Consider the following 25,004-nt stretch of genomic DNA (forward strand, 5'->3'; position numbering starts at 1 on the left):
AGATACCTGCATCTTTTTGTCTTCACAAAGCTATCCCCTTGACAGTAATAACTAAACAAATCCAAACAAATAAGAACAATTCGTACACATATACACAAGATGAATACATAAAAATAAATGTACCTTGTGTCCTGTATATTATATAGTGATGTATATTCCAGAGGCTTAAACGTGCCCCTTTTGCAACAAAATCAAAGAATCTCTTTGGAAGATTCTTTCAATTGATTAAAAGATTAATCAATTCATTATTGCATGAACTTTTGTAGATCATAAAATATTTCTTTCCTACAACTAAACTCCATGAACTTTGCAATTCATGAATGTTTACTGCCAGCCATCCCCAATCTGGGTTTCCTCCAGATGGGTGGACTAATTTCTTGAATTCCCTAGCCAACATGACCATTATTAAAATTCTGAATGCTGAATTGAACTCATAAGGATAATACCCAGAATGAAGAAGCCTGGCCTATTTGATATTAAATTGGTTATTTTTAAAATTATCGCAAGACTCTTTGCAGTAGTAATAAATGTATGACTACATGTGGTCTGGTAGCAAAGAATATGAAGGGGTATGAACATGGGGATTCTCCAGAATGATAAGTGACATCACATGTGCCATGACACCACATAAACAAAACGGATTGTACGGTACGCATAGATCACTTGCATCATTTGCACGATGGGATTTTATCACACATGACATCATCATGGCTTCTATTGGACCCCATGGCATGTGAAGAAAATAAAATTTTAAGCTTGATTTGTCTTTATCCCACATGGGATGCAGTTCTAAGTACATCTGCCAAAAAGTAAGTCACATTAAATTCTCAGTAATGAACGTGGCTAGGCTACACATTTATTACGGCTTTCCTAGCTCAGCGGGGAATCTTTTATCAACCTTGGAAACTTAAAACTATCTTCCATTCCAAAATGTCAGATTAGTGTAAAAACAATTATTTCTCAAAATATGAAGTAATTGAACAAAAAAAAAAAAAAACCCAGATTGATCCCAGTTTTACATTCACTGAAACAGAAACCCCGCATTATATCTGTATGGATTTGAAGAGACAACTTCTAAAAAGCATCTAATTAAAGTAACAAACAAGAAACCTGAGAAATCTAAACAAATGTCTTTGCCATAAAATCTCCTTATTTGGGTCAACCTGAACCCTGCTATAAATTTAAGAAGTTTTATGAAATGAGAAAACTTACTTTGTTTCCTCCTGTTACAAACTGTTTACAATGTGATCTCACAAACTGAGGGTGAACAGCAACAATCTGAATGTAATGGAGAAAAGAATTAAATATTTTTGTATTGCGGTCTTAGGATTACAGGTGGTCCTCACTTAACTAGGCACTGAAAGAATGGTATTTACAATCGGCCCTCAAAGTTCCAGCCACTGCAGCATTCCTGCCGTCATGTGATTGCAATCCGAGCACTTGACTCGCAATTACAATGTCACAGCATCCTGCAGTCTGTGATCGATACTTACGACCTTTGCTGCCAGCTTCCGACAAGCAAAGTCAATGGGGAAGCCAGCAGGAGGTTGTGAATGGCGACCACGTTATGTCGCACTTAAAAAGGTCGCGGGATTTGCTTAATGATGGCAACTGGAAGTGCCAGAACTGCCATTGCTCAGCAGTGCAGTCACATGACATTGTGCTTTAGAATCGCGTTGCGCTTAGTGATGGAAATTCTGGTCCCAGTTGCTGTCGTTAACCAAGGACTACCTGTTCCTGTATTTCTTCACAAGGAAAAAGCAAGAATCAATGCATTTGGAATGATAAGAAGCCATATTAACTGAAATCAATTTCCTGAGCTTTAGTTAAAATAAATACTGTTTTCTTTTGACCCTGTCAATTTCCTTTGCCCTAGCATCATCTACCTTTTGGGAGTGTGGCCCTGACTAATTGCACAAAGGCCAAGAACAGCCCTTCAGCCTGAAAAAAGATGGCAACCAGCCAAACTAGAGGTTCCAGCAACTGGATGCCATCCTATTGTGGCCTCATACCCTACAAAACATGGCTCATATCATAACATATATCTGGTTTGGCAACAGGCATCTACAAAACACTGTAAATCACAAAAGACCATTAGGTTAGGGTTAATTTAACAAGTCAGGATAGCAGTCTGTTAGTTATTCCTATTTTTCTTACTTGGAATTGGTGCAACTACTTCTGAATGAAACAATAGTAAATTGTTAAGAATAAATTAAAGTAAAATGCTTACTTTATATAAATTAAAGAGTAAATTAATAAAGAATAAATTAATAAAATTAATAAAGGAAAAAATTAAAGTAAAATACTTACTTTAATTGGGCAATCAAATGTTTCATGGAATTCTTCCCCTGTGTACAATCCAAATACCTGCACCTGAAATTAAATAATGTGCTTTTTATTGCATTGCATTGCATTATCTGTTATTTAACTGAAGAGATCAAAAGAAGAATGTATCAAATTATGCCTTAAAAAAATCAAATGGCAACACAATTTTGTACTTACACATCATGCTATTCTGTTTCAGGATAAGCAACATTATATAGAACACAGAAAAAGGAGTAAGAAATAGTAAGCCAGAGAAATTAAAAGTACAAGATAAGAAAAAAGAAGACAGAAACTAAAACTAGCTTACATCAATACATTAATCACATCATTTGCACATCTTTCTATCTTTGTAATCCATCCTTGATTCTACTATGTCCATATGCTGTTTCAAACAATGCCTTTTGTTTTTAAACTTCTTGTTACTCTCTTTTTGAGGATCTCTTCAACTTCATCCAACCACAACAGTGGAGAGACTACATCTTATTTTAGAGCTGTTTCCATGACAGTGACATCAGACAAGTTATCTAACCTGTGCATTATCACTGCATCCACCACATTTCCAATAGAACTATTCTGGGTTTGAGACTGAAGCCCTCCAGGTGATGTGAAAAATCCCAATAGTTCACAGTGACTAATCTGCAGATACAATCACTTCTACCTATTTCAACCTTAATTCCACACTGAGGATAACAGCAGTTGAGAAACTTTGGGCATGTACAATATTTTGGGAGCATGAGGTCAATCACTTGCATGTTCTAATCAGCTCCTGACTAACTGGGGTAGCTAGAGCAGGGCAATTCTTAAATGCCTTCCTAAGGAAGGCAAGAGTTTTGTGGCATCAAGAAAAGGCAAACTTATTATGATACAAGCTCTCTTGGAACTTTACAGGCTGATGCCTTAAATGCAATGGCCCATCCTTCCTAGAGTAAGTCAAGAAAGACATTAATTTATTCCATGAAACATGGGAATTTGAATCCTTTAAATCCGTCTCACTATGGCTAGCTCCCTGTTCTAATGATGGGCAACCTAATGGAGATATCAGAATTCTAATTCCAGGTAAGTTACAATAACCTGGCCTTGATTTGGCCACTTCCTCTGGCTATGACTGTCAGAATGTCAGAAGGGAGATATGGTATTTTACTTAACATTTACATTCCTTAAAAAGTAGTCTCTCGCACCAACAGGATTTGGGATACCCTTTGAGAAATATTTTAGCTCTATCCCTAGAGATGCCAGATGTGAATATACTTATAGTGGGTGATTTTAATGTCAAAGTCACCACAAGTAATAATTCACTGCTGGCATGATTTAATAGTGGCAATAATCCTCACCATTCCCACTGTTCTTCAACTCACTTATTGGGGCAGGTGAGGATTAAGTACAACAGTTTCTGTTTGATTGCATCCACTCTCTCTTCACATGTTTCTCATTTTTTAATGGGAAGCTTTCCAGATAAAGATCACCTTCCACCAATTACAAAATTAGCAATGTCTGCCCCTCACATATAACAAGAAGGTGAGGATTCAGGTTAACTCTCAATTGGAAAAGGACTGTTAGTGCAGATGGTGAAGCAGGATAGTTACTTTGAGAAGGTTTTGGCTTCCCTGACTCTCCAAGACAGTTTGATATCCATATGGTTCAAAGGAGTAACTATGAACCTAAGGTCCTGTTGCTTAGTCTCACAACATTTGAGTCCATTGGCTTTGACAAAGCTCCGTCAGGGATGAAACCACAAATCTTTCCAAAATTACTATGTCCATCTCAAATATATACAGCCCTGACTTTGCCACTATACTTTTCAGGCCGTCTCCTATCTTTCATATCCCCTTATATTTCTGTTTATATTATTTAAGATGCAAGGCCCTAATCTTCCCCCTCTGGACAATCTATTATGGAAACTTAGAAAAAAATCACTTTGCCCTCTGCCCAGGTACACCAATAATGGTCTCCAGAAGCACTGCAAAAGTGATAATCCCCCATTTATACTCATAAATCAATCACTGTATATACTGTAAAACCAGCATTTTAATATTTTAATGACCTATTATATAGCAATAAAGCATTTTTCCATTCAACAGTTGACTTTTAATAATTTTATTATAAAAGGCATAATAATTTTATTTATTATATATATATAGTGTGTGTGTGTGTGTGTGTTAGATCTGTAGTCTTTTTAATTAACTTCCTTTAATCCTGTGCAATGTGCTTAGCCTCTTTTTAACCTCATATTTCTTTTTACCTTTGTAACATTTGTTATGGTACCTTCAAGACTAATCAATTTATTATTGCATGAGCTTTCAAAGCTCACAGCCCACTTCAGCAGACGCAATGAGTTTAAATAAAAGTTATTAGCTAAATTATGGCACAGGCTTTTGTGAACTATAATCTGCTTCATCAAATGCATGACTAGGCTGCATTTTAGGTATTCATAAATACAATGCTGGCAGATGAATTATAAAAAACTGAATCAGAATAAATGAAAAGAGATTCAAACATACTACAACTAGCTGTAGTAACAGCACTATTCAAGCTTTTGGGCTAAAATGGTTTTGTTCATTTTTATGCCTGGAACTGCACTGGCAGAGATAATTTGAACTAGTTGATTCTGCTAGACTTCTCAGTAGTTTGCTGCGTTATTAACTATGGGATCTATTCAGGCCACTTGGTTTGGATAGTTCTCATTTTTCATGGAAACTTCCTACTTGGTTTGATTAGGGGAAAAAACAAAAGAATTATCAGCTAAGCAATTTTATGGAGGATGCAACTCCACTGTTGTTCTATCTGAGTTGCTTTCTGTATTATCTCTAAACCCACTGGACCATTATCTTTGAAGCTGTGAGCTGCCTGGGCCAGATAAAGTGAGGAATCATCTCTTTCCACATGGTGTTTCCTGGTCAAGTAGGAAAGATTCCAGATTGTAATACTTACTATCCTTACCACCCTTCTCTTTCCTCATGGTCTTTGCCATACCAAAACCTTTTATTATGGGTTTTGGTATGGCAAAGACCATGAGGCTTATGGGTTGGCTGGCTTCTAATTGTTGATGTTGTGTTATTTGGTATGATTTGTCATTTTAGTTCATATCTTAGAAGAAATGTACATTTGTACCTGATAGTCTATTCTATACTTGTCTATCCTGGCATAATACATAGCACCAATCTAGATCTGCCTTGTTACTTGCTTCACTGTCCATTCAATCAGTTCTGCAGCAAAAAAATACACCGAATACTAGGCTCTTTCTATTTTGAGACTGATGAGGACAAAATAATGTTTTGCTATCAGATCATTTTGCCCAAATCCCTCAGTTTGTGGTGTCTTTTTTTTTTTTTTTGTGGCTTAAAATTCTGGATCAGCTCTCTGAAGCCATAACAATTAATTGTATGGAAATTCCCTGTCTTAAATGATGAATACTAAGTGAAATTACCTTGATCACATTGGAACTCATACAAAGTAAAGTTTCTGCAAGGGTCTATGGCTACACATATAATATACCTAATGTGAAACTGAACTCTCTTAAAATATGTTGCTGTCAGCTATCTTGAACAGTTCACTGTGATTGCAGATGTTAGATATTACTTTAATAAATAGTATACATTTAAAAACCCTTAAATAACTAAAATCCATGAAACGTGGTAGCCCTGTCTTGCTCATCTTGAAGCCTCAGTCTGATCAAATGTCCAACCAGCCTTAGCTACAAGAACATTACTTTTGTAATCTAAATGCAGCAAAGCATATTAAATGTTTACTTTAATGGTTGTACATTCTTCCTAGCTTTTCTTAATGCGCTCACAAAAACTGTATATAAATAAATAAACAGGTTTATGTAGATATTTATGTAGATAAACCTGTTTAGCTAAACATGCTTAAGTTGCTTAATTTGGTACAATCCTGCCCAAGAACCCAATTAACAGTAAACAAGTTTGGACCACTTAAGTCAGTCAGACCTTGAGGAGTGACATCAAATGTACTCTGCATACAAGCAACATTATTTCCTGAAAAAGCATCTGAATAGGTTATGGCAGAGTTTTATCACCCCAAACTACTATTAGCAGAGACTGCTGCACACTTAAAAATAAACAGATAAAGACATTCTAGTAACTGAAGAAACCAATCCTAAAAATCACTAAAATGTCACAGCTCTCATTGTTCTAGAAAAACATGGATAATTGTTGGCTGTGCACAAAATGACTTATGTTCCCAGTTCAGATAGAAGTGCCACATTTTAAAAAAGAAACAGGGTGTGTGCATGTGTGTATTGATTTCACATTTGTTTAATGCTGTAATAGTTCACTGACTATAAGGCCTGATAGATGGTGACCGCTTATCAAAATATTCCAGAAGTAGCAAACATAAAAGTTTTAAAATATATATGGATGAAAAACTACCAGTCCACAGAAATTTTGCACGCAGGAATCCAATTTTCTGGATTTATACCAAAGAAGCATTAAGACACAGTCTTGCAGGAACATCAGACTAGTCAGTGAGCTATAACTGGCACCACAGCAATAATTGCAGTGACATGTCCCCCTGCCATAGCTGTTAATCAGCTTAATACCAGTAACACTATTGGCATTTCTTATAATTACTTTTCCAAAAGTAGATTTGAACCAAATATATTTGACTTTAATTATGAGTTTTCTGAAGTGTGCTTGGTACTAAGGCAGATGATCCAAGGTGATGTTATTATAGGATTTCACTGTACACAGCTCTTCCAACAGTCTGGAAGAATAACACTGAAAGACCATTACAGGCAAAGAGAAAAGAGAAAAGACTTGCTTTTGATGTACCTTGCCATCTTCAGAACACACACCCATGTGCTCTCCACTTTCATCAAGGCTAATCTGATTGATCTTGACCGGACTCTGTTGAAAGTTAAAAATGGGAAAATAAAAATAAATTAAGAAAGAAGTATCACATTGAACAAGCAAATTGCTTCAGCTTCCCATTCAAGATAAAAACTCACCTGCTATGTCCTCAACTCACCAAGTTCAGTGCTGACCATAAGTTATATGTAATAATCAACCAGAAGCTGTAGAATAGGTGGCACACAAATGTATGTATACATTTAAAAAATAGAGACTCAGCCTGGTTTTCCTATCTGGCAGGAAGTGCAGAAATAAAGCCATATGCATCAAAAGTGACTGGGCAGTCCACGAGGGTTGACTAGCATGCCTATTATACTGTTCAGCAATAGTTGTCAAATTGTCTTATCGTCACAAAGCATTATATTAATCTGTCTACCAAGTATCCCCAAGTTACAAGTGATTCTTCAGTATAATTTAATTATGATATATCCAGTATCCTTCTGGCAATCTGCACATTAGAGGGATGACTAGCAGCTGTAGCCCAACTTGCCCATTATTACAGGTCTTCTCACAGAAAACTCTTGAAAACCTTCTAAAAAAATCTATGATTTTCTGGAATGCTACATTCAAATAGCCAAATTAAGGAGATTAATTTAAGCCAGTGGTCTATTGTACAATATTCTAACATTTAAACATTAGCAATTTTTAGCTAAAATGAAAACAAACAAACAAAAAAAGGATAGGAAGAATCATGTTTTATCACACTTCCCTGCTTTGGAAACAGTAGACCAAAAGATCATAATGTACTAGCTTCCTCAAAATCATTATCAGATTAATACAGCTTTCATTACAGCCCAGATTTCTAGAGTGCATTTGTTGCCCTGCTGAGGCACACAAAACTATTCAGACAACAAAAAAGAATAGTCTGAGAACTAACTATCTGAAATATCGTCTTCCCTCCACATCGTCTGCCCTCCTTTTACATTCATCACTTCCTCCATGATCTCTACCCTCATTTCAGTGGGATAAGGCCTTCCCAGTGGCTAAGCCAAGACCATGGAACACACATCCCAAGAAGCACTCTTTTTTAGAGTTTAGGAGAATAGTTAAAATATTCTGATATAGCCAGGCTTTGGGGCTATATTTTATTGCATTATTACTGCAGTACTATAAGTAAAAGGCAGGTTATAAATAAAATAGCAAGTTAGTATCAACAGTCAGATGATCATTTTAATTCTAAAAAGTGAAAGGAAAAGTTTTTGCAATTTTGAAACCACAACAGCAGACAGTTCCCAAGAGCAGATCTATGAAAAAAGAGCAGCTGATAGACAAATGGAAGGAACTCCCACTTATGTGAATAGACAGATCCCAAGCCAACCAATGCCGGTATTTAGAAAAGGAGGATTTTGTTGCTACAGCACATATTACATATGGCCTAAAAGTAATGAATGGAAATTAACTGAAATGGCTCGTGGTGATTAAGCCATAGACAAAAATCAGGATTTCACAAAGAATATCTGGGAAATTGTGTCAGGCAAGAACGAATGTCCCCCATTGAATTACTATTAGTTGCAAAGTTCTTTCTCATGCAGACTTGTTTGGAATTCTGGACAATATAAGTAAGTTGGACTGTTCAAGAGAAATCAATAATGTCAAGCTGACACTATTAGAACAAAAATTTCACTTTAATAAGAGGAAAAAAGTTCAGGAAAAATGGTTTATTTTTTTGGCAGGAAGGAGACTGTTAAGTACCTTATAAGAAAAACTTTCTGCAAAATCCTTTATTTGAAGAAAATCTGCCACCTGCAAAATACAGCCTTTGTAATAATCAATTACCTAATGTAAAATGCTTGAAATAAATACACTTAGTATGGATTATGTCAGCTCTTCAATTAGGGATAAATTCATGGCCAAAGAACCTCTTTTAACTGTGTGGCAACTTCTTTTCCCTTGACGCTCATCATCATCTCACCTTATAGGTTCAGCCCCTCAACAGTGAACCTGAGAAATCAATCTGCTAATGTATAATTTGTAAAACTCTTCTGACTAACAAATGAATAATTGATTCTTCCACAAATGCTGCGTCCCCATGGATGGAAGGCAGGATGAATAACAACCATTTAGGCTAGAGTGGACTCCAATTGCAGGGGAGAAGCAATCTTAGTGAGCCAGAATTCTAAACATTCAAAAAAGTTTCCTGTGCAATTTATACTTTCTAATCACGGCTAATAACCAAGGAGACGTCAGTTCAGGTGGGACCTGCTTATTTTATACTCCAAGTATTATTTTTTGAAATCTTCTAAAAAATTAAATTAAATTAATTCCAGCATGAGTTATGCACAAAGTGTTATATATCCAAATAGGATATATAATACTTTGCTTGTTCAAAGCAAATCTGCATTGGCTGTACAATAGATTTTCTCTAACAGAGCTTGGATTTTGTACCATTAAGGCAAGGTTTATTAGTCTGGTGAACAATACATCATCAGCCATACATACATACATACATACATACATACATACATACATAAATATATTGGATTTTTATCCTCCATACTCATACAACCCTCAGCAATGTACAAACATAAAATGTTAATTGCACTATAATAGTTAATATATAACATAGAGTTGTTGTAATATGAGATGGGCGGGGAAGAAATATAATAAATAAATAAATAAAGCAGTTAAAGTCATACTAATGTAACTTTAACATCAGAGCTAGATAAACCATTCCTGTGTTATTATCAACAACTGAAAACAGCCTCCTGAAGAACTGTTTTAACTTGCTTCTGGAAAGCCAGAAGTGTTGGATTTTAAATTCTTGTAGAAGGCTCTTGTACACCACAGCAGCCATGACAGGAGAACCTTCTCTTAGTTTCAGCATTTCTAGTCACATGGTAGTGGAGAATTACAAGTGCTCTCCCCCAGGATGTTTGTACTGGACAGGTGAATTCTAGTTGAAAGAAATGCCCTGATGCCAAGACATAAAAATTATATAAGTTAAAAATCACACTTTAAGTTTCATCTGTAAATCTATTGGCCAGCAATACAGGGCCCAAATGCATTTGGACTATGCATCTGGGCTATTTTAACCAATCACAATTTCTCCCAGTTTGGACAGAACAACAATCTGAATTGAATTTAAAATGGAAGCAGATGCCTTCCATCTCCATTGCACAGAACAAGAAGGTAAAAGCAGACTTGTATTTAGTATTGCAGCCAAACAGATCAATTTATCATCTAGTACTGTGTATTTTGACAAGTAGCAACTCATGCAGAAGCCTTTCAGATCTCCTGATACATTTAACTACAGATGGTAGGAGTAAAGTTTTTGCATGTAAAGAATGTGAGATGGTATCAGTGAAAATTTAGGCTTCACACATTCAGAATAAAGCTTGGAATGGGGCCTGGGATTTCCAGAAGCATGAGTTTAAGGGCTTCAGGTACCACAAGAAGTCCCACAAGCTGCCTATTTCCACAATGAATCCCTTCTAATATGCTTTTTCTAAGATTAAGCTTACTATGGTACATGAACACAGTTCCTGCAACAATAGGTGATGACATCAAAATGACAACATGCACACAATCACACAAATGCCATGACTGTGTACTTGTGCCAGCATTGCTGACACAAGTACCTAAGCTGTGGCATTTGCATGAGCATGTCATCTCTGACATCTCTGTCACACACACACACACAAACACACATGTGCACACACGTGGACGCCAATATATACTGTATATATGAATGCATCATCTTTCTTCCTTCAATAAATGTTTTCACTCAAGAGCAAATGAAATTGACAAATCAATTAACAGACTAAATCCCCCATTATTAAATAACACTGCAATCCTATACTCATTTATGAAGAAATAAGCTGCACAGAACACAACGATATCACAGACCTTCAAGTAAGGATACCTAGAATTATTCATTGTAATATAGTTAACTGATAACAATCCTATTTTTAAATGCATTTTAACAGTCTAAAAAACAAGTAACAGCTGCTTGCTTTCAGTCTGGTGCTTTAAGAATTTTTATTTCTTTTCTTTACATTGGAATTTTATTACAGAGATTTTTACCTTCATTTCTTCTTTCTTATACAGTAAGGAATAAATTGAAATGAAAGGTTAATTCTTGGAGCAAAGAAATCAAAACATACATTTTATACATGGTGGGGGATATGCAATTGTCACTGCAAATTTCATCTGAATTACTTAACATTCTATCAGGATGCAGCAATGAACATTCATACACCTCAGTATGACTTTAAAGTTAATTCAGTGTCCTATAAGACTAAGGCTATTAGCTACTCAAAGTTCATTACCAATAGAATCTTAACTCTGATTATCCTTTTTTCATCATTTCTCCCAAACGTATCTTTTTTTTACTTTTAAGAATGCTTGCTCTTTTTTTTTTATTGCCAGGAGACGACTGCAAATCCATCATTAATGTCATGTGTTATGCGTCTTGTCTTGCTTTTGATTTTCTAAGAAGGAATGTAACACTCCCCTCCCTCCATTTTATTAATGTAAATAAAGTTAAAGATGCCTTCGAGCTGAGCTTCACATCTGGTGACTTGACCCTTGCAATTTTCTTGGCAGCATTACGGAAGTGTTTCACCACTGCTGACTTCTGAGATTTTCTCCCCTACTTTCAGTCTAATCAACAGCCCTGAATCCCCTGGGCAGCCCCTAATCAAAGCATTATCCAAGGACAATATTTAGCTTCTGAGATCAGTCAAGGTCAGTTAGGTGTTATAAAATTATGGTGATGAAGTTCTGGCTTTTTTTTTTCCAATAACCTTTCTTAGGACTTGAATAACACTGGAAATTGGAAGTCATCTACCTAGTTTTTTATTTTTGTCAAAATTCAGAAAGGCTAGAATTTGAATTAAAAGTAAATTCCTTGGATGAGATCACTAACTGAGATGGCACCATCTTCTATGTCATAACTTGAATTACCTGACTTGGCCAATAACAAAATTTGAACAACTGTCATAAGGCATTCTGAGAGTTCTTAGTAGAAGCTCTATACTATCCCATTTCCTCCAGTAATTTCAGATGGTATAGGCCTTGCTGAGTTCTCCTTTCTATTGCCTACAGTGACAACACCTGGACAGGGGAAAAGATGTGCATTAGGTTCCAACACAGAAACTTCTTAATAGCAAGGCACAGGATAGACTTTTACAGGTACAAAACCCTTGAAAGAATTTATTTTATAACACAGACCCATTTGGATAGAGTGATGGTTTATACTGAAGGTTATACTGAAACTTTTGACATAAATTTTTGAAATTATGGTTTGGTAGTATAAATTATATAAAAACATAAATCATAAAAAGTTGGTAAACTTTTTAAGAGTCAGTTTGGTTTAATGGGAGAGTCAGTTTGGTTTAATGGGAGAGCTAGTTTGGTTATGTCCCATTACTGGTGTAATGGTTAAGGTGTTGGACTAGAAACCAGGAGACTGTGAGTTCTAGTCCTCTGTTCAGGCATGAAAGCCAGACGGATGACTTTGGGCCAGTCATGCTCTCTCAGCCCAACCCACTTCATAGGATTGTTGTGAGGTACATAGGAAGTGAGAGCGTTATGCATGCTACTTGGAGCTGTACAAAAATAAAAGTGGGATACAAATCAAATAAATAAATGTTGAATAATAAAACTCATTTTTACTCTGCAGAAGTTTTCACAAGGCTTGAAAATTTCCAATGCACAGCCAAAAAGCAACAGAACAAAATGGTAGGCACAGGAAAAAAAAGAAGAAGAAGGTAGGCACAGGCACAAAATGCAGCTTAAGGCAATGTAAAAAGCTCTGGGAATCAGTAGTACATTCACTTCTTAGAAACCAATCCTTTCCAAATCCCCACAATACTTTTAAAAGGTTGTTGGGATTTAGCAAACACACATCTATCTAATAAGCTTCCTCTCTCTTTAAAGACTAGGCTGTGCCAAACTTGTTAAGTTTGCTGAGCTCCTTCTACAGGAAACATACCAAAGGATAATATATCTAAGCAAGGACACTCCTTTTAGTATCAATGGCTCAACAACATCCTTCATAGAAAAGGTGAAAATCTAAACAACCATCACCAATAATTTGTCACCAAATTGCTAAAATTCTTCAGTAATCTGAACAGGAGAAAATTTGGATACAAATATAATACCTTAAAGAAGACCAAAGAATGTAAAAGGAATCTATTTAGGAAACCAGGGCCTCTTAAAAATTAGTCACTAGCCCTACTTGTAACAATCTCCCTCAAGACCATATAAGTACTTAAATATGCTGTTTTAGGTATACATTTATACCAAGTCATACGCTGCAGTCCCTTGGTTGTAACTGCAGAACATAAACAGTTTAGACCAGCTCTATAAAACAAAAGAAACAATACAGTAGTTTGTCATAGATAAAGTAGTATACCTAAATAAACTATTTACAAAAGTGTAGTCTGCCAAGAAAACGTCGCGAAAGTGGCATCCCCCCAAAGGGTCAGACTTGACTCAGTGCTTGCACAGGGGACCTTTTACCTTTCAACATTCTTCGAAGTATGAACTTTCTGGGCATCCTGTGATTATAAATGTTTATTAATGTGCATATTTTTATTGCCTAGCATTCTTGCAATCCATGAAATACTAAATATACTGTAAATTCTACACAAACATTTTCAACATTCGAAATATAATATTCAACGGTTGGCTTAGATACCGGTAGACACCAACAAGTTGAAATTAATCTATAGCTGAATAAAATTGAACTACAGAACCACTTACCAATGTAAACAGAAAGGCTTCAAAAGAATCCCCCTCTATCTATCTATCTATCTATCTATCTATCTATCTATCTATCTATCTATCACATTTCTTCACCATCCATCTTGACAAATGACTCTGGGTGGTTATTTATTTATTCAGTGTCAGCATTATATTTCCAGTTCCTAATGAGGTGAAACAATTCTGTCTGTAAATACATTCTGTAAGTTCTCTTTATTTAATGGCAGTACATGAACAAAAATTTACAATGACATTTATGGTAAATCCTAGCCAATCATCTGGGGATTACAGGCCCAAATCCTAGGATCCTGCCAATGAAAACTATGGACCTCTTCAAAACAGGAATGATTTCCTGATCTTGATTTTCTTTGCCAAATGCTATTAATATTTTAGATAGTGGGATGTATTACAAACTGTGATGATGTCAAAATGACAGCATGCATGCAATTACTTCACTACATAAATGCTATGATTATTGAACTGCATGACAAGGCCTGACTGAAGTACATAAATCATAGCATCTGTTTCATAATGTTATTACACACCTGTTGACATTGCTCTTCCTTGCTTCCCCTCCCTATCCCCTTATGAACACCCATGTTCTTCAGAGTTTTACACACTTGATTAATGTATTACAAAGGAAGGGGACTTTACCTACTGACCTCAACTGGCCTTAACTGAAAGTAATTTTTAATGGATTGCAGACACATTTAGAATAATGTTTAAAAGAATGCACACCTGATACTAGACTCCATGTTGACAAATGACCTCACCTAGCAGCTCACACAAATGTTAAATAAGAGGGGCAAGAGCATCAGGCCTTGAGGCACCCCACAAAGTGGAGGCATTTGGCTCGACCACTCCTTCTCTTAGCACCAATTGGAACCAGCCATGGAGAAAAAGAGGAAAACCACCACAACAGCATGTTTCCTATGCCCAATCTCCATGGTTGGTCCAGAAGGAAACCATGATCAATGTTATTGAAAACTGTTTAAAAATCAAGAAAAGCCAGGACAGTTGTTCAATCAATATCCCAGCTTCACCAGGGGTCATCAAGTGTGATCAGTGCTGTCTCCAAACTATGCCCCACCATGGAACCTGACTGAATCAGATCTAGATAATCCATTTCTTCTGGAGCCTCTGTGCAACCTGACCACTTTTTCAACAACCTGTCCAAAATAAGGAAGGCTAGAAACAGGCAAAAATTGTCAAGAACCATTTGATCCAACAATGGCTTCTTGAGGAAGAGATACACCATCGCCTATTTCAAGGCAGGCAGAACCATAACCTCACTCAGGGAGGAATTGAACACTGTATGGATCCAACCACTGTCACCTCCCTGGGGGCATTAATCAACCAGGAGCAGCAATGAACTAACAAAGAGGTAGCTGGATTAACAGTCCCAAAGACACTATTCACTTCTTCAAGAGTCAAAGGATCACCAGATAACAGGTCAAAACCATGCCTCATTCAATTTGACTGGACCTGTCCATTCACAGTCTAAATCGGTGGGTCCAAGGGATTTTATCCATCGGATGCCTAGAATATTTCTCACAGAGACCTTGTAGATGTTCTTGTGCCTATTCCCTCCCCAGTACAGAAGGGTGACTTTAAACAAGTCTACTGGCTGGGTTTCTGCAGAGGTGATAGTTGGAAAAGTAAGTATGTTTTGCAAGTCTGATGCCAGCCGCGAGATGTAGATCAGACCAAGAAATCAATTCTGCATTTAGACTAAAGCTACTTTTATTCAGATTGGCTATAGTAACAGAATCTTGCAAGTCTGATTACACTTTACCTCCTTCCTCTCTTATACTCATGTGAACTAGGGAGGTCCCTGTCTGAGACGTTTTCACATTCCTCCTTCATTGTTTGGACTGTAACAATGTTTCCCTTCTTGTTGCTTTAGTAATAGATCTACTTTCTCCATCAAGATCATTTTCTTACTCTCAACATCTGATAACTACAATGCAATCTACAATTTAAGCTCTTACAGTGCTCACTCTTTGTTCTTCTCCAATATCACCTTAAGCACCTTTTTTGTAATTTCTCAGAACTCATTGGAAAACCAGGGAACCCCTCAAGGATTGACAAACATTGAGAGACACATCAATTCCAGGAAGAGACTAAGGCCTCAGTTGAACTGCTTACCAGATTTTCAAAAACACAAGCTTCCTTTGAAACCCATCAAGATCCATTAGCCACCTGGGGCAGACCATGGGATAGGTTCAACCTCCGGGGTGGGGGGTGGGGGGTGGGAGAGAACACCCGCAAGCCAAAAAGCAACCAGAGAGTGAACTAACCATCACAGAAGACTGATGGCAATAACCTTCACCTCCAGATCTCATTGCTGCAACTGCCCTGAGGGAAAAACCAGATCTGGTATGTGACCACCCATATGGTGAAAGGAGGCTGAGCAGATTTATAAAGTTTGGGCTTGTCACAACCATTAGAATAAACGAAAACTCCCACAGGCATAACAATTTTGATAGCTCATGCTTAACCCCCCAAACAGGAAAAAACATCCTATTCTGCTTTTCAAATGCATCATTGAAAGCTGGAACCAATGGACTTTTAGTCTAATCTAGGATTCTTAGTATGTTTTTACATATTAAATTTAAAAAGTACAACAGAAATAAACTACCTCTAAGTTTCATGGTTTCTAGTTTTACAAATTGACAACATGATTACTTCAACCCTTCCCCCCCACACCAATTCTGATTAAGCAAAGTCCTCAAAGCTACCAGGTACTGTATTTAAAAATAAAAATCTTGGTCTTGAAAGGTATTTCCCTTATTTGCCAAAAAGAGTTGCATGTTATAAAGATTTCAATTTCCTCCAATCTACAGAATAATGCTTTAAAACATTAGATGTTTAAAATAAACAATTTTGCTCAAGTATGATCAAACCACAAAATAGAAATAAACACACACACATCACCTTGTTTATAAAGCAGTCTGCATATTCTCTTCTCTAAACAAAGTGCAAGACTTTGTTGGCACAAGCCATGCCTTGTTACCACATTTGCTTGAAATAAGTATTTATTAAAACATCTGACAACAGCATGTGAATTCTCTGCCTTCTGAAAGCATGTTTGATTTGTTACTTAGCCAAATGTGTTTGTACAGCTTTTGTATCTACAGCTCTTTAATCTGCAAGGCTGTCAGCTGAAGCAATAATTATATTAATAAATTTTAGACAGTCTTTGAGGACCAGAGAAGATGAAGAGGCATTTGGAATTAATACCCTGTAAATCGCTTCTACATCCTCCTTTGTCAGTGGAATTCACAGGCTTTTCTTCTCATTGCCTTTAAGTCATAATTTTCAACTCATTTGACACATTTCATCTCACTCAAAGCACTGAACCCTAATACAAGAGAGCACCCGTTTGTCAAATGGTTGTGATCTGTGAACACATATCAGTTGACCTTAAGCAGGTGTTACTGACAAAAGTAGCAGCCATGTTGGTGAGACAGAAACAAAACAAAAAGGACATCTGAGTGATCAGCATATGATCAGCATAGCTAAGGGTATAGCAACATTTTCCCAAGTTCTACTTCATGGGTCATATTTGGTTTGCCAACATACCTCACTTTGAACCTTGATATTTCATTTTTAAATAAAAGATTGTTTCACTTTTCCCTTAAATAAAAAGGATCCTAAATTAAGTTAACTAAACAGATGCATTTTAATAAGGGTAACTGTCTCTTTGATGAAAAAAACTATTCATGCATTTATCTCATCATTGTAGAACTCGTTTGCACTTGGATCTTGTCCTCATGGTGGCTTTAGATCTTCAAAGCAGAGGACAAAGGCAGAACAACTGGCTTTATGAAAACTATTTTTGAAGTTGCTTCACACTGTCCAAAGCTTGGGGCAGTACATGGTAAGGAACACATTCAACTTCAAATGTTCTACTGGAAATAATTGTTCAACTGTTCTACTGGAACAGCACATTACTTACTTGATGACTTGAGAGGTCATCTGTGGTTCACATATAGTAAATCTTCATGCAGAGCCCCATTCAGAAACTTTTAACAGTTTACATAATTGGCAGGAGTCCCATCTGCCACATGAACCACATAATTAAATGTGGCTCCTTTGAACATCTTTAATTCCCCAAACTGACACAGTGCTTCTGAAGTAAGTCACCTACGAATTCACAGATGAATTCTGAGAATACATGGCAGAGGGCCAGGTTACTCTCTCTAAGGGTATCTGCCCATCCTACTAGGTTAGATAGGGTGGGTGTGCTCCAGGTCCCCTCCCTTAAATGTTGCCAACTGATGGGACCTCAGAGGTGCAACTTTTTGTTGGCCACCCCAGCCCTTTGGAACAGCCTCCCACCTGAGATCAAAGGGATCCCTACCATTTTAGCCTTCCGGAGGGCTGTGAAGACCTGGCTCTTCCCACAAACATTGAGTTAGGATAGGGGTTGAGCTGTGAGGATGTTTGGTTTGGCATCTGAGGGGAAGAGTACCTTTGTTTTTAACTATGCTTAATGGATTGTTGTGAGCCTCCTAGAGTCAATTGAATGAGATAGGTGACCATATAAGTCCTGCAAATAAATAAATAAATGACTACTTAAATAGTTACCATTACAGGCAAATGGTCAGTTCTTCATCTCTGATCCACATACCTAACAAGCTTTTTGGTTGCTATTAAGATGACAGAAGAGAAAAGGGCCTTTTCAAGGGCTGCAGCTCTCTGAGAACTGAGGCCAGTCTAAAGTGCTGGATGAAGGGGGAGGCAGAGAAGAATGGTTGTCAATGCATTTTTTGTGGAGTGATGAGAACACCACCCAGCTGTTTGTCCAGCTCAGGGCAATACTTGACAGTTCACACAATCAATTTAGAGTAATAGTGGGGGAAAATACAACTCCCCTTCACAGGCTTTGGAAGCCAGGCAAAAAACATTGGTCCTGGGGAAACAGTATCATTTGGTTCAGATAAAAATTGATGGACCTCCAAAAAAATGAAGCAATGTTTTTAATAGTATTAAGAAGTTGGGAAAAGATAAATAATATGATGTTCTGATTCAAGTGGATGAAGGACTGTCTTTGGAATTTTGCAAATATCTGGGTGGACAATTTGTCTCTTTGAAAAATAAGCATTGATCTCTTTCTAAGGCATAGAGTACTTCAGCTTACTGAGCTGATGTCACTGCTATCAGAAAGGCTACCTTCCACAAAAGGAGAAAATCAGGGCAGCAGCCATGGGCTAACCAAGAGTACTGACACTAACATGAAGAACGCAAAGGAGATGCTCCAGTCCAGAAGTAGTGGAGATTCTGAGGACAGTGATGCTCTAGCCTTTTATGAAATCATTCACTAGCAAGTTAAAAAAAAAAGTATCACCCAGTGTAAGAAAAAAGGGCAGCTATAACATAGAACTTTATTCAAAAGAGACCAAATCTCCTAGTTTCCAACATAAGGCCAAAACATGACAGACTAGATATTGCATGAGGTTAAATTGCTGTCCCCATGTGAAGATTTCAAAATACATCTATTTACCTATTTAACATCTTAGAAGGCAATATAATTTGCTCTGCTACTCCGAGAGTGGTTCTGGAATCAAATCACCCAAGATGAAAAGTGGAAGAAATTGAGTATAGGTGAAAGATTAGTTCATGGTAGATGCAAGGATTTGAGGATGGTTTAGAAGACTGAGCTACTTCTGATGAGCTAAATGGAACAACATGGGTGCAGAACAGAATTAGTCAAATCCTTTATGATCTTTGCTACGTTTCTGTTCAGCAGAGAAATGATTAAAAACATGTAAAAGAGGAGTCTATTCCAATTCAAAAGGAAGGAATCTCCAGAAACTGGGGTCCCACCTTTGAATGGATTACCTGGACGAAGAGGGTGTGATGGATTAAATGCTGTTTCAGAGAGATCAGCGTGAGTTCCACTGGAGTTCTGTGGTTCAATGGCTATAGACAAAATCTGAGATTAAGTGGCCTTAGCAGATGCAGTCCTAACTGAGAAGAACACAGCGATCTTTGGGCTCAGTCTTTCAGCCATGCTGGGCTGAAACTCAGCTGCAACATTAGTATCTAGGAGGAGAGAAGAATCTTGCAAAAGCTGTCATGTCATATCAAGATGAAAACTCTTGTCTGCCACCTTTAAAGCTTGTTTCCAGATAGAGGCTCATAAATTATTGTCTATTGTTTGGCATTTACCAATGGAGAAAAATGTGCTATTTATACCCACAAGGGTTGTGGGGGAGTTTGTTCCTACAATGCTGGCACTCAGAAAATGAGGCTGAAGGCTGGAAGCCTATAATGGAAGAACAAGGTTTCCTGAAGGGGGGGGGGGTGAACTCTGAAGGGTTTTGAAAACAACTGAAAAGCATAAATTAAAAATCAGAAGGGAAAATAAAGAATTCCAGTAAAGCAGGACGATCAGCTCAAGAAAAAAGTGCTACCGCTTTGGCAGTCAAAAACTAACTGAAGAGCACTGTGCCATAGGTTCAATAGAGAATAATTTTAGGGGTAGTGAAAGACACAGGCAGGACACAGATAAACCTTGAAAACCACTTTTATTAACTCACTATTTACAAGGTACTTGCTGACCTGATTTTATAGTAATTAGCAAGAAACTATGTATTCTGCTTATTGATAGGGGGCAGCGGGGAAGAGTCAGGAGCAGATCAAGTTTACACAGCTCAAATGAGCAGTTCCAACCAGCAGTTCCTATCAGTTTCAGGGCTCTTACAGGAAAAGATACATTCTTTTTATTGGGATTACCTATTAAAGTTCTGGAATCAAAACTGTGGGAATACCTGTTCACAGAGACCTCCCATTTGGTATAAGAACCCCACAGAATACACTTATAGATACGACATATGCTTCAAACATGAAAAACCAGAATACCAGCAACATGGCTTTCACTAATATCAGATACTGTCAAACATACTAAAACTGTGCATGAAAATTTCCTGAAAAAGATTGTTTCTAAGGCCTGAGTTACATGCAAAAATGGTGTATTTTTTTTAAATAGCCTCTCACCTTTCCTGTGAAAGATTACTATTTCAGCTTCAGAACACATGTTCTGTCAAGATATTTTGACAAGAACAGACAATTGTTTCAGAACCATCTGCCCAACTGTATATCTGATCATCCTACACATGACTGTGTTGTGTGTATTCTTCAGCAAAAAAACTCACATATGGTATATTTTATGTCTCGGAATATGACTTTACATAAATCCTGCAATGCGGTTTTTTCTAGGATCCCAAGAAGCTACAATAAACAATAAAAAAATCTTCTCCTTCAATCAATACAATCCCTTAAGAGACCATGCTTCAGGACATTCACATAAAATATTAGCTTTATATATTTGCAGTAGATAAACTGAAGTAGAAAGGCACTCAGTCAATTTTCAATTACTTTTGGCATCTCCATATGATAGGATGCACATTAACAATCAACAGTGTAAGGATATAGGGGCCAGAAGCATCCAAAAGATGCAGATGAACTTTCCTAATTATAACCATACAAATGACTATTATCTCCTTGTGCAATAGGGTGTAAAGTGCATGAAAAAGCACTTTATGATGACTCTACTCGTGATTTTTAGACTAGTTTTTAATGAGAAATTTTTGTGAAAATACTTAATAATAGTATTACAGTCAAATAAGGTTGGACTCTAACCCAATTTTATTTATGTACTCAGAAATCAGTCTAGCTGTGTTCAGTGGAGCTTATTTCCACTGGTTTCAGGATCATAGCCTTAGTTTGGATCCAGCCTACTGTTCATTTATTAAACACAACACCATATAACCTCTATTATAAATTATATATTTCTATTTGCAGTTACACTTATTGGGTGGTATCCAATTATCCATCCATTGAGGGGAATAGCATTTTCCAGTGGATCCCAAAGGAGGATTATCCCCTTCTCTTCTCTGCAGTCCCCATCCCCACCTTTAAATTTACTCCAGAGAACTGAGGGATCAGAATGTCTGAAAGAGAAAGGGCAAAACATTGCCACATGAGTCAAAGCCTTTTCACAAAATGTTAGATTTTGCCATTTAAGTCTGTTTTCTGTTGCTTTACTATTACAAGCTGATGAACTAGGCCATGTTCAGAAGTCCATCTTCTTTCAGAAATGGCTTGGACCTGGAAGGAAGTTCTGTCTCAGATTTGGGGAGCTGTACAATTATTCTTCCATGCAAATATGGACAAAATTCTCAGAATCTATTCATGAGGCTGATCACATCCTCAGTCTAGGGAATTGTTTTGTTTTTAGTGGAGAGAGATCAGTACATGGGGGTCCCAGTATTGGTGCCCCTGCCCTAGATGGATGACTTCCTGATGAAAGTTGGGCTACTACAGCAAGTGTGGGGACCAGTTTGGGTTCATCTACCTCTGAATGGTAATGGATCCAGATGGATTCCAAGCAGGTTTGGGATATGTTTTCTCAAATCTGACTGTCTGCCCTATCAGCAATGTTGCTGAAACATGGAATAACAAACCCTCCTAGGTACTTGATATGGTGGCTTTGAAACATCTCTCGTCCTGCATTAGAATTCGTAGCTCCCAGCAGTATAGAGAGCACTTATGTGTAAAGAAGCATGACAGCTTGAAAGACTCTGGCACAAATCAAAGGATGAGTCCAGTAAGACATAGGTATAGGAACTGAGGCTGACAAAGCAAGAACAAGCACTCAAGAGACAGCTTTAGGTAAACATACCACAACCTCCAAGGTTCAAGGCTATTGAGTACCACACCCCGTATCTGTTAATTCAGAGAGATAGGAGCAAGACAACTTAAATTCCTTTTTTATAATAATTTTAGTAAAAATTACAATTGTACCAGTAAAAACTAATACAAATAAAAAAAAAGAATATAAAGAAAAAATAGAGGGTGCAGAAAAGAAAAAAATAGAAAAATAGAAAAGAAAGAAAAAATAAGAATATAGTAAAGAAAATATATAAAGACATGATTTCCCCTTCATCACAAGTATAAACAATTTTAGAAACTTATCACCTTCTCTTAAAATACAAAAAACGATATTTTCTTCCCATATCTCATCTTATATATAAAAAAAAATCCTTAAAACCTCATCATTTCAGATCCCATGTCAGCAAAAGGGTTACCAAAGATAACGTTATTTTAACCTTGATCAAATAACCAATTTTATACTCCTTTCTTTTACTTTTAACATTCTTGATCTTTAGTCCCTCCAAATAATGTCCTAGAACTTAATTTCTTTTCATTTTTTCTTTGTCCCCTCTCACAAAATTCTTCACAAGCTTTAACAAGCATCTTTTGTAAATCCAAAATAGGAAAATTATCCAGGTCACTCTCTTCATTTGTTATTTGTATATCCCTTTTAATTATTAAGACATCAGTCAGTTTCTTTTTTATGTCCAGCGTAGCATCTTTTTCCATATCATTCTTGTAGCCTGTCATTTTTAAATCCACTTTCAGATCAGTCTCAAACTTGTCAGGTAATACTTGTTCCTGTTCCATAGCATCTTTTAAGCACAGTCTATCTATAGAGGCAAACACTCTTAAAATTACGTTCTGGGTCCATTGTTCAAAAATATCCTTCAATATGTCCAATGTTAAAATATATTGCTTCATTTCATTTTGTGTTTGTAAGTGGAATATAAGTGTTTTTTAACTGTAATCTTTAGTTCCTTATAGTTCCCTCTAGTATCCAACCTTCAAAGTCCCATCCTATCATGTTTTTTTTAAAAGAATTCAAAACAAATGGGAAGGATTCTTATAATTAATTCCAAAATCTTATTTCAAATCCATCTGGACCCTTAGTCCATTTGTAACTTTCCAAAATTAAAGTTCTAATCACCCTTTTGCTGTTTATTCCATATCTATCTATCTATCTATCTATCTATCTATCTATCTATCTATCTATCTATCTATCTATCTATCTACACACACACTCCTTAAACTTGTATTTAAAACTTCTTTCTCTAAGGATTGAAAGAAATTCACCTAGTGTTCTCAAATTTGACAATCCAAAGGTTCCTAATAGCTGAAAAGCAGTTAACAAGCAATTTCTGAAAGTGATTAGAAAAGGAAGTATGCAAACCCAGTGTCCTTTTAAAGGTGCCAACCATGGTTTGAGCAAGATGGCTATTCTCTTGGGTCCCAGAGCTCTAAACCTGCCAGAGACCAATGTCTTGCAGTCTCCTCATGAGGAGCAACTGTCTGGAGCACTTGTGGATGATCTCAAGTCTTCTCCTTGTCCAGAGAGGAATTACAAAGAGCCAGTCTATTCACCAGCTGTTCATTCCGCTGTGGTCAGCATAGATATAATGGATGTTTCAAAGATTTCTGCATGTCTCCAGACAGGAAAGGACTGGATACAGGAGAACAAATTAAAGCTGAATTCAAAGACAATGCAATTGTGATCAATTCCAGGACTCAGCTGATACGCTGTTTTGGATGGGGATGTCTTCAGTTTGCCATTTCTTCCCCAGAACTCTTAAATTTAAATTCTTGAGAGAATACTGTATAATAGTCCCTGACTCTTGGCACCACAGTAATCAACCAACTGCTGTTTATAGTTTGATTCTTGTATGCAACAAAGTTTGAGTCTGTACACCTTCTGCCAAAATATGTTTAAAAGTTGAACAAAGGTGTGAACTGTCTGGTGACAAGTGATTTACTGCTGAGTCCTTGCTGGGGAAGCCGAACAAGTATATAATTGCCATCACAAAATCTGGAAAAAGCAGCTATGGTCTCCTCTTCTGATTGTGTCAGCAGAAAATCTTTAGGAATGTTGATGTTGGGCAGATGATGAAATCCTTTGAGGCTGCAGCTGCCTTCCTGGTATTATCTGAGTGCTACTTTAAGTAATTTGCATAGTTGCTTACCATCAAATCTCTTGAATTCATGTTGAGTTTGATACTACTTTGGGTGCTATCATGCCTAAGATGTCTGTGGCTCTGATTTATAGTATCTGTGTAATGGTACTGCAGCTCCAGGAACTCATGGAGGAAGCTACTTAAATAGACACATTTCAGTCTGGATTCAGACCTGGAGTTTGCAAAGAAACAACCTTATCTAATCTCTATGTGGAGTTTCTAGGAATGATCATTCACAGGTTTGGAACTCATTGCCTTAATGTATATTGAT

General features: G+C 36.9%; 1 protein-coding gene across 1 annotated transcript in view; it reads right to left on the reverse strand.

The window, feature by feature from the left end:
- VPS41 (VPS41 subunit of HOPS complex) overlaps positions 1 to 25,004 on the reverse strand; it is a 126,879-nt gene that overhangs the window by 71,460 nt on the left and 30,415 nt on the right. Inside the window, exons 6-8 of the mRNA XM_063304157.1 lie at positions 7,113 to 7,187; positions 2,311 to 2,373; positions 1,213 to 1,278 (exon numbers count right to left, since the gene is read on the reverse strand). Coding sequence (XP_063160227.1) covers positions 1,213 to 1,278; positions 2,311 to 2,373; positions 7,113 to 7,187 — 204 coding nt within the window. The remainder of the gene's footprint in view (positions 1 to 1,212; positions 1,279 to 2,310; positions 2,374 to 7,112; positions 7,188 to 25,004) is intronic.

This window comes from Candoia aspera, chromosome 4, assembly GCF_035149785.1.
Source record: "Candoia aspera isolate rCanAsp1 chromosome 4, rCanAsp1.hap2, whole genome shotgun sequence".
In the NCBI taxonomy this organism is placed as follows: domain Eukaryota; kingdom Metazoa; phylum Chordata; class Lepidosauria; order Squamata; family Boidae; genus Candoia; species Candoia aspera.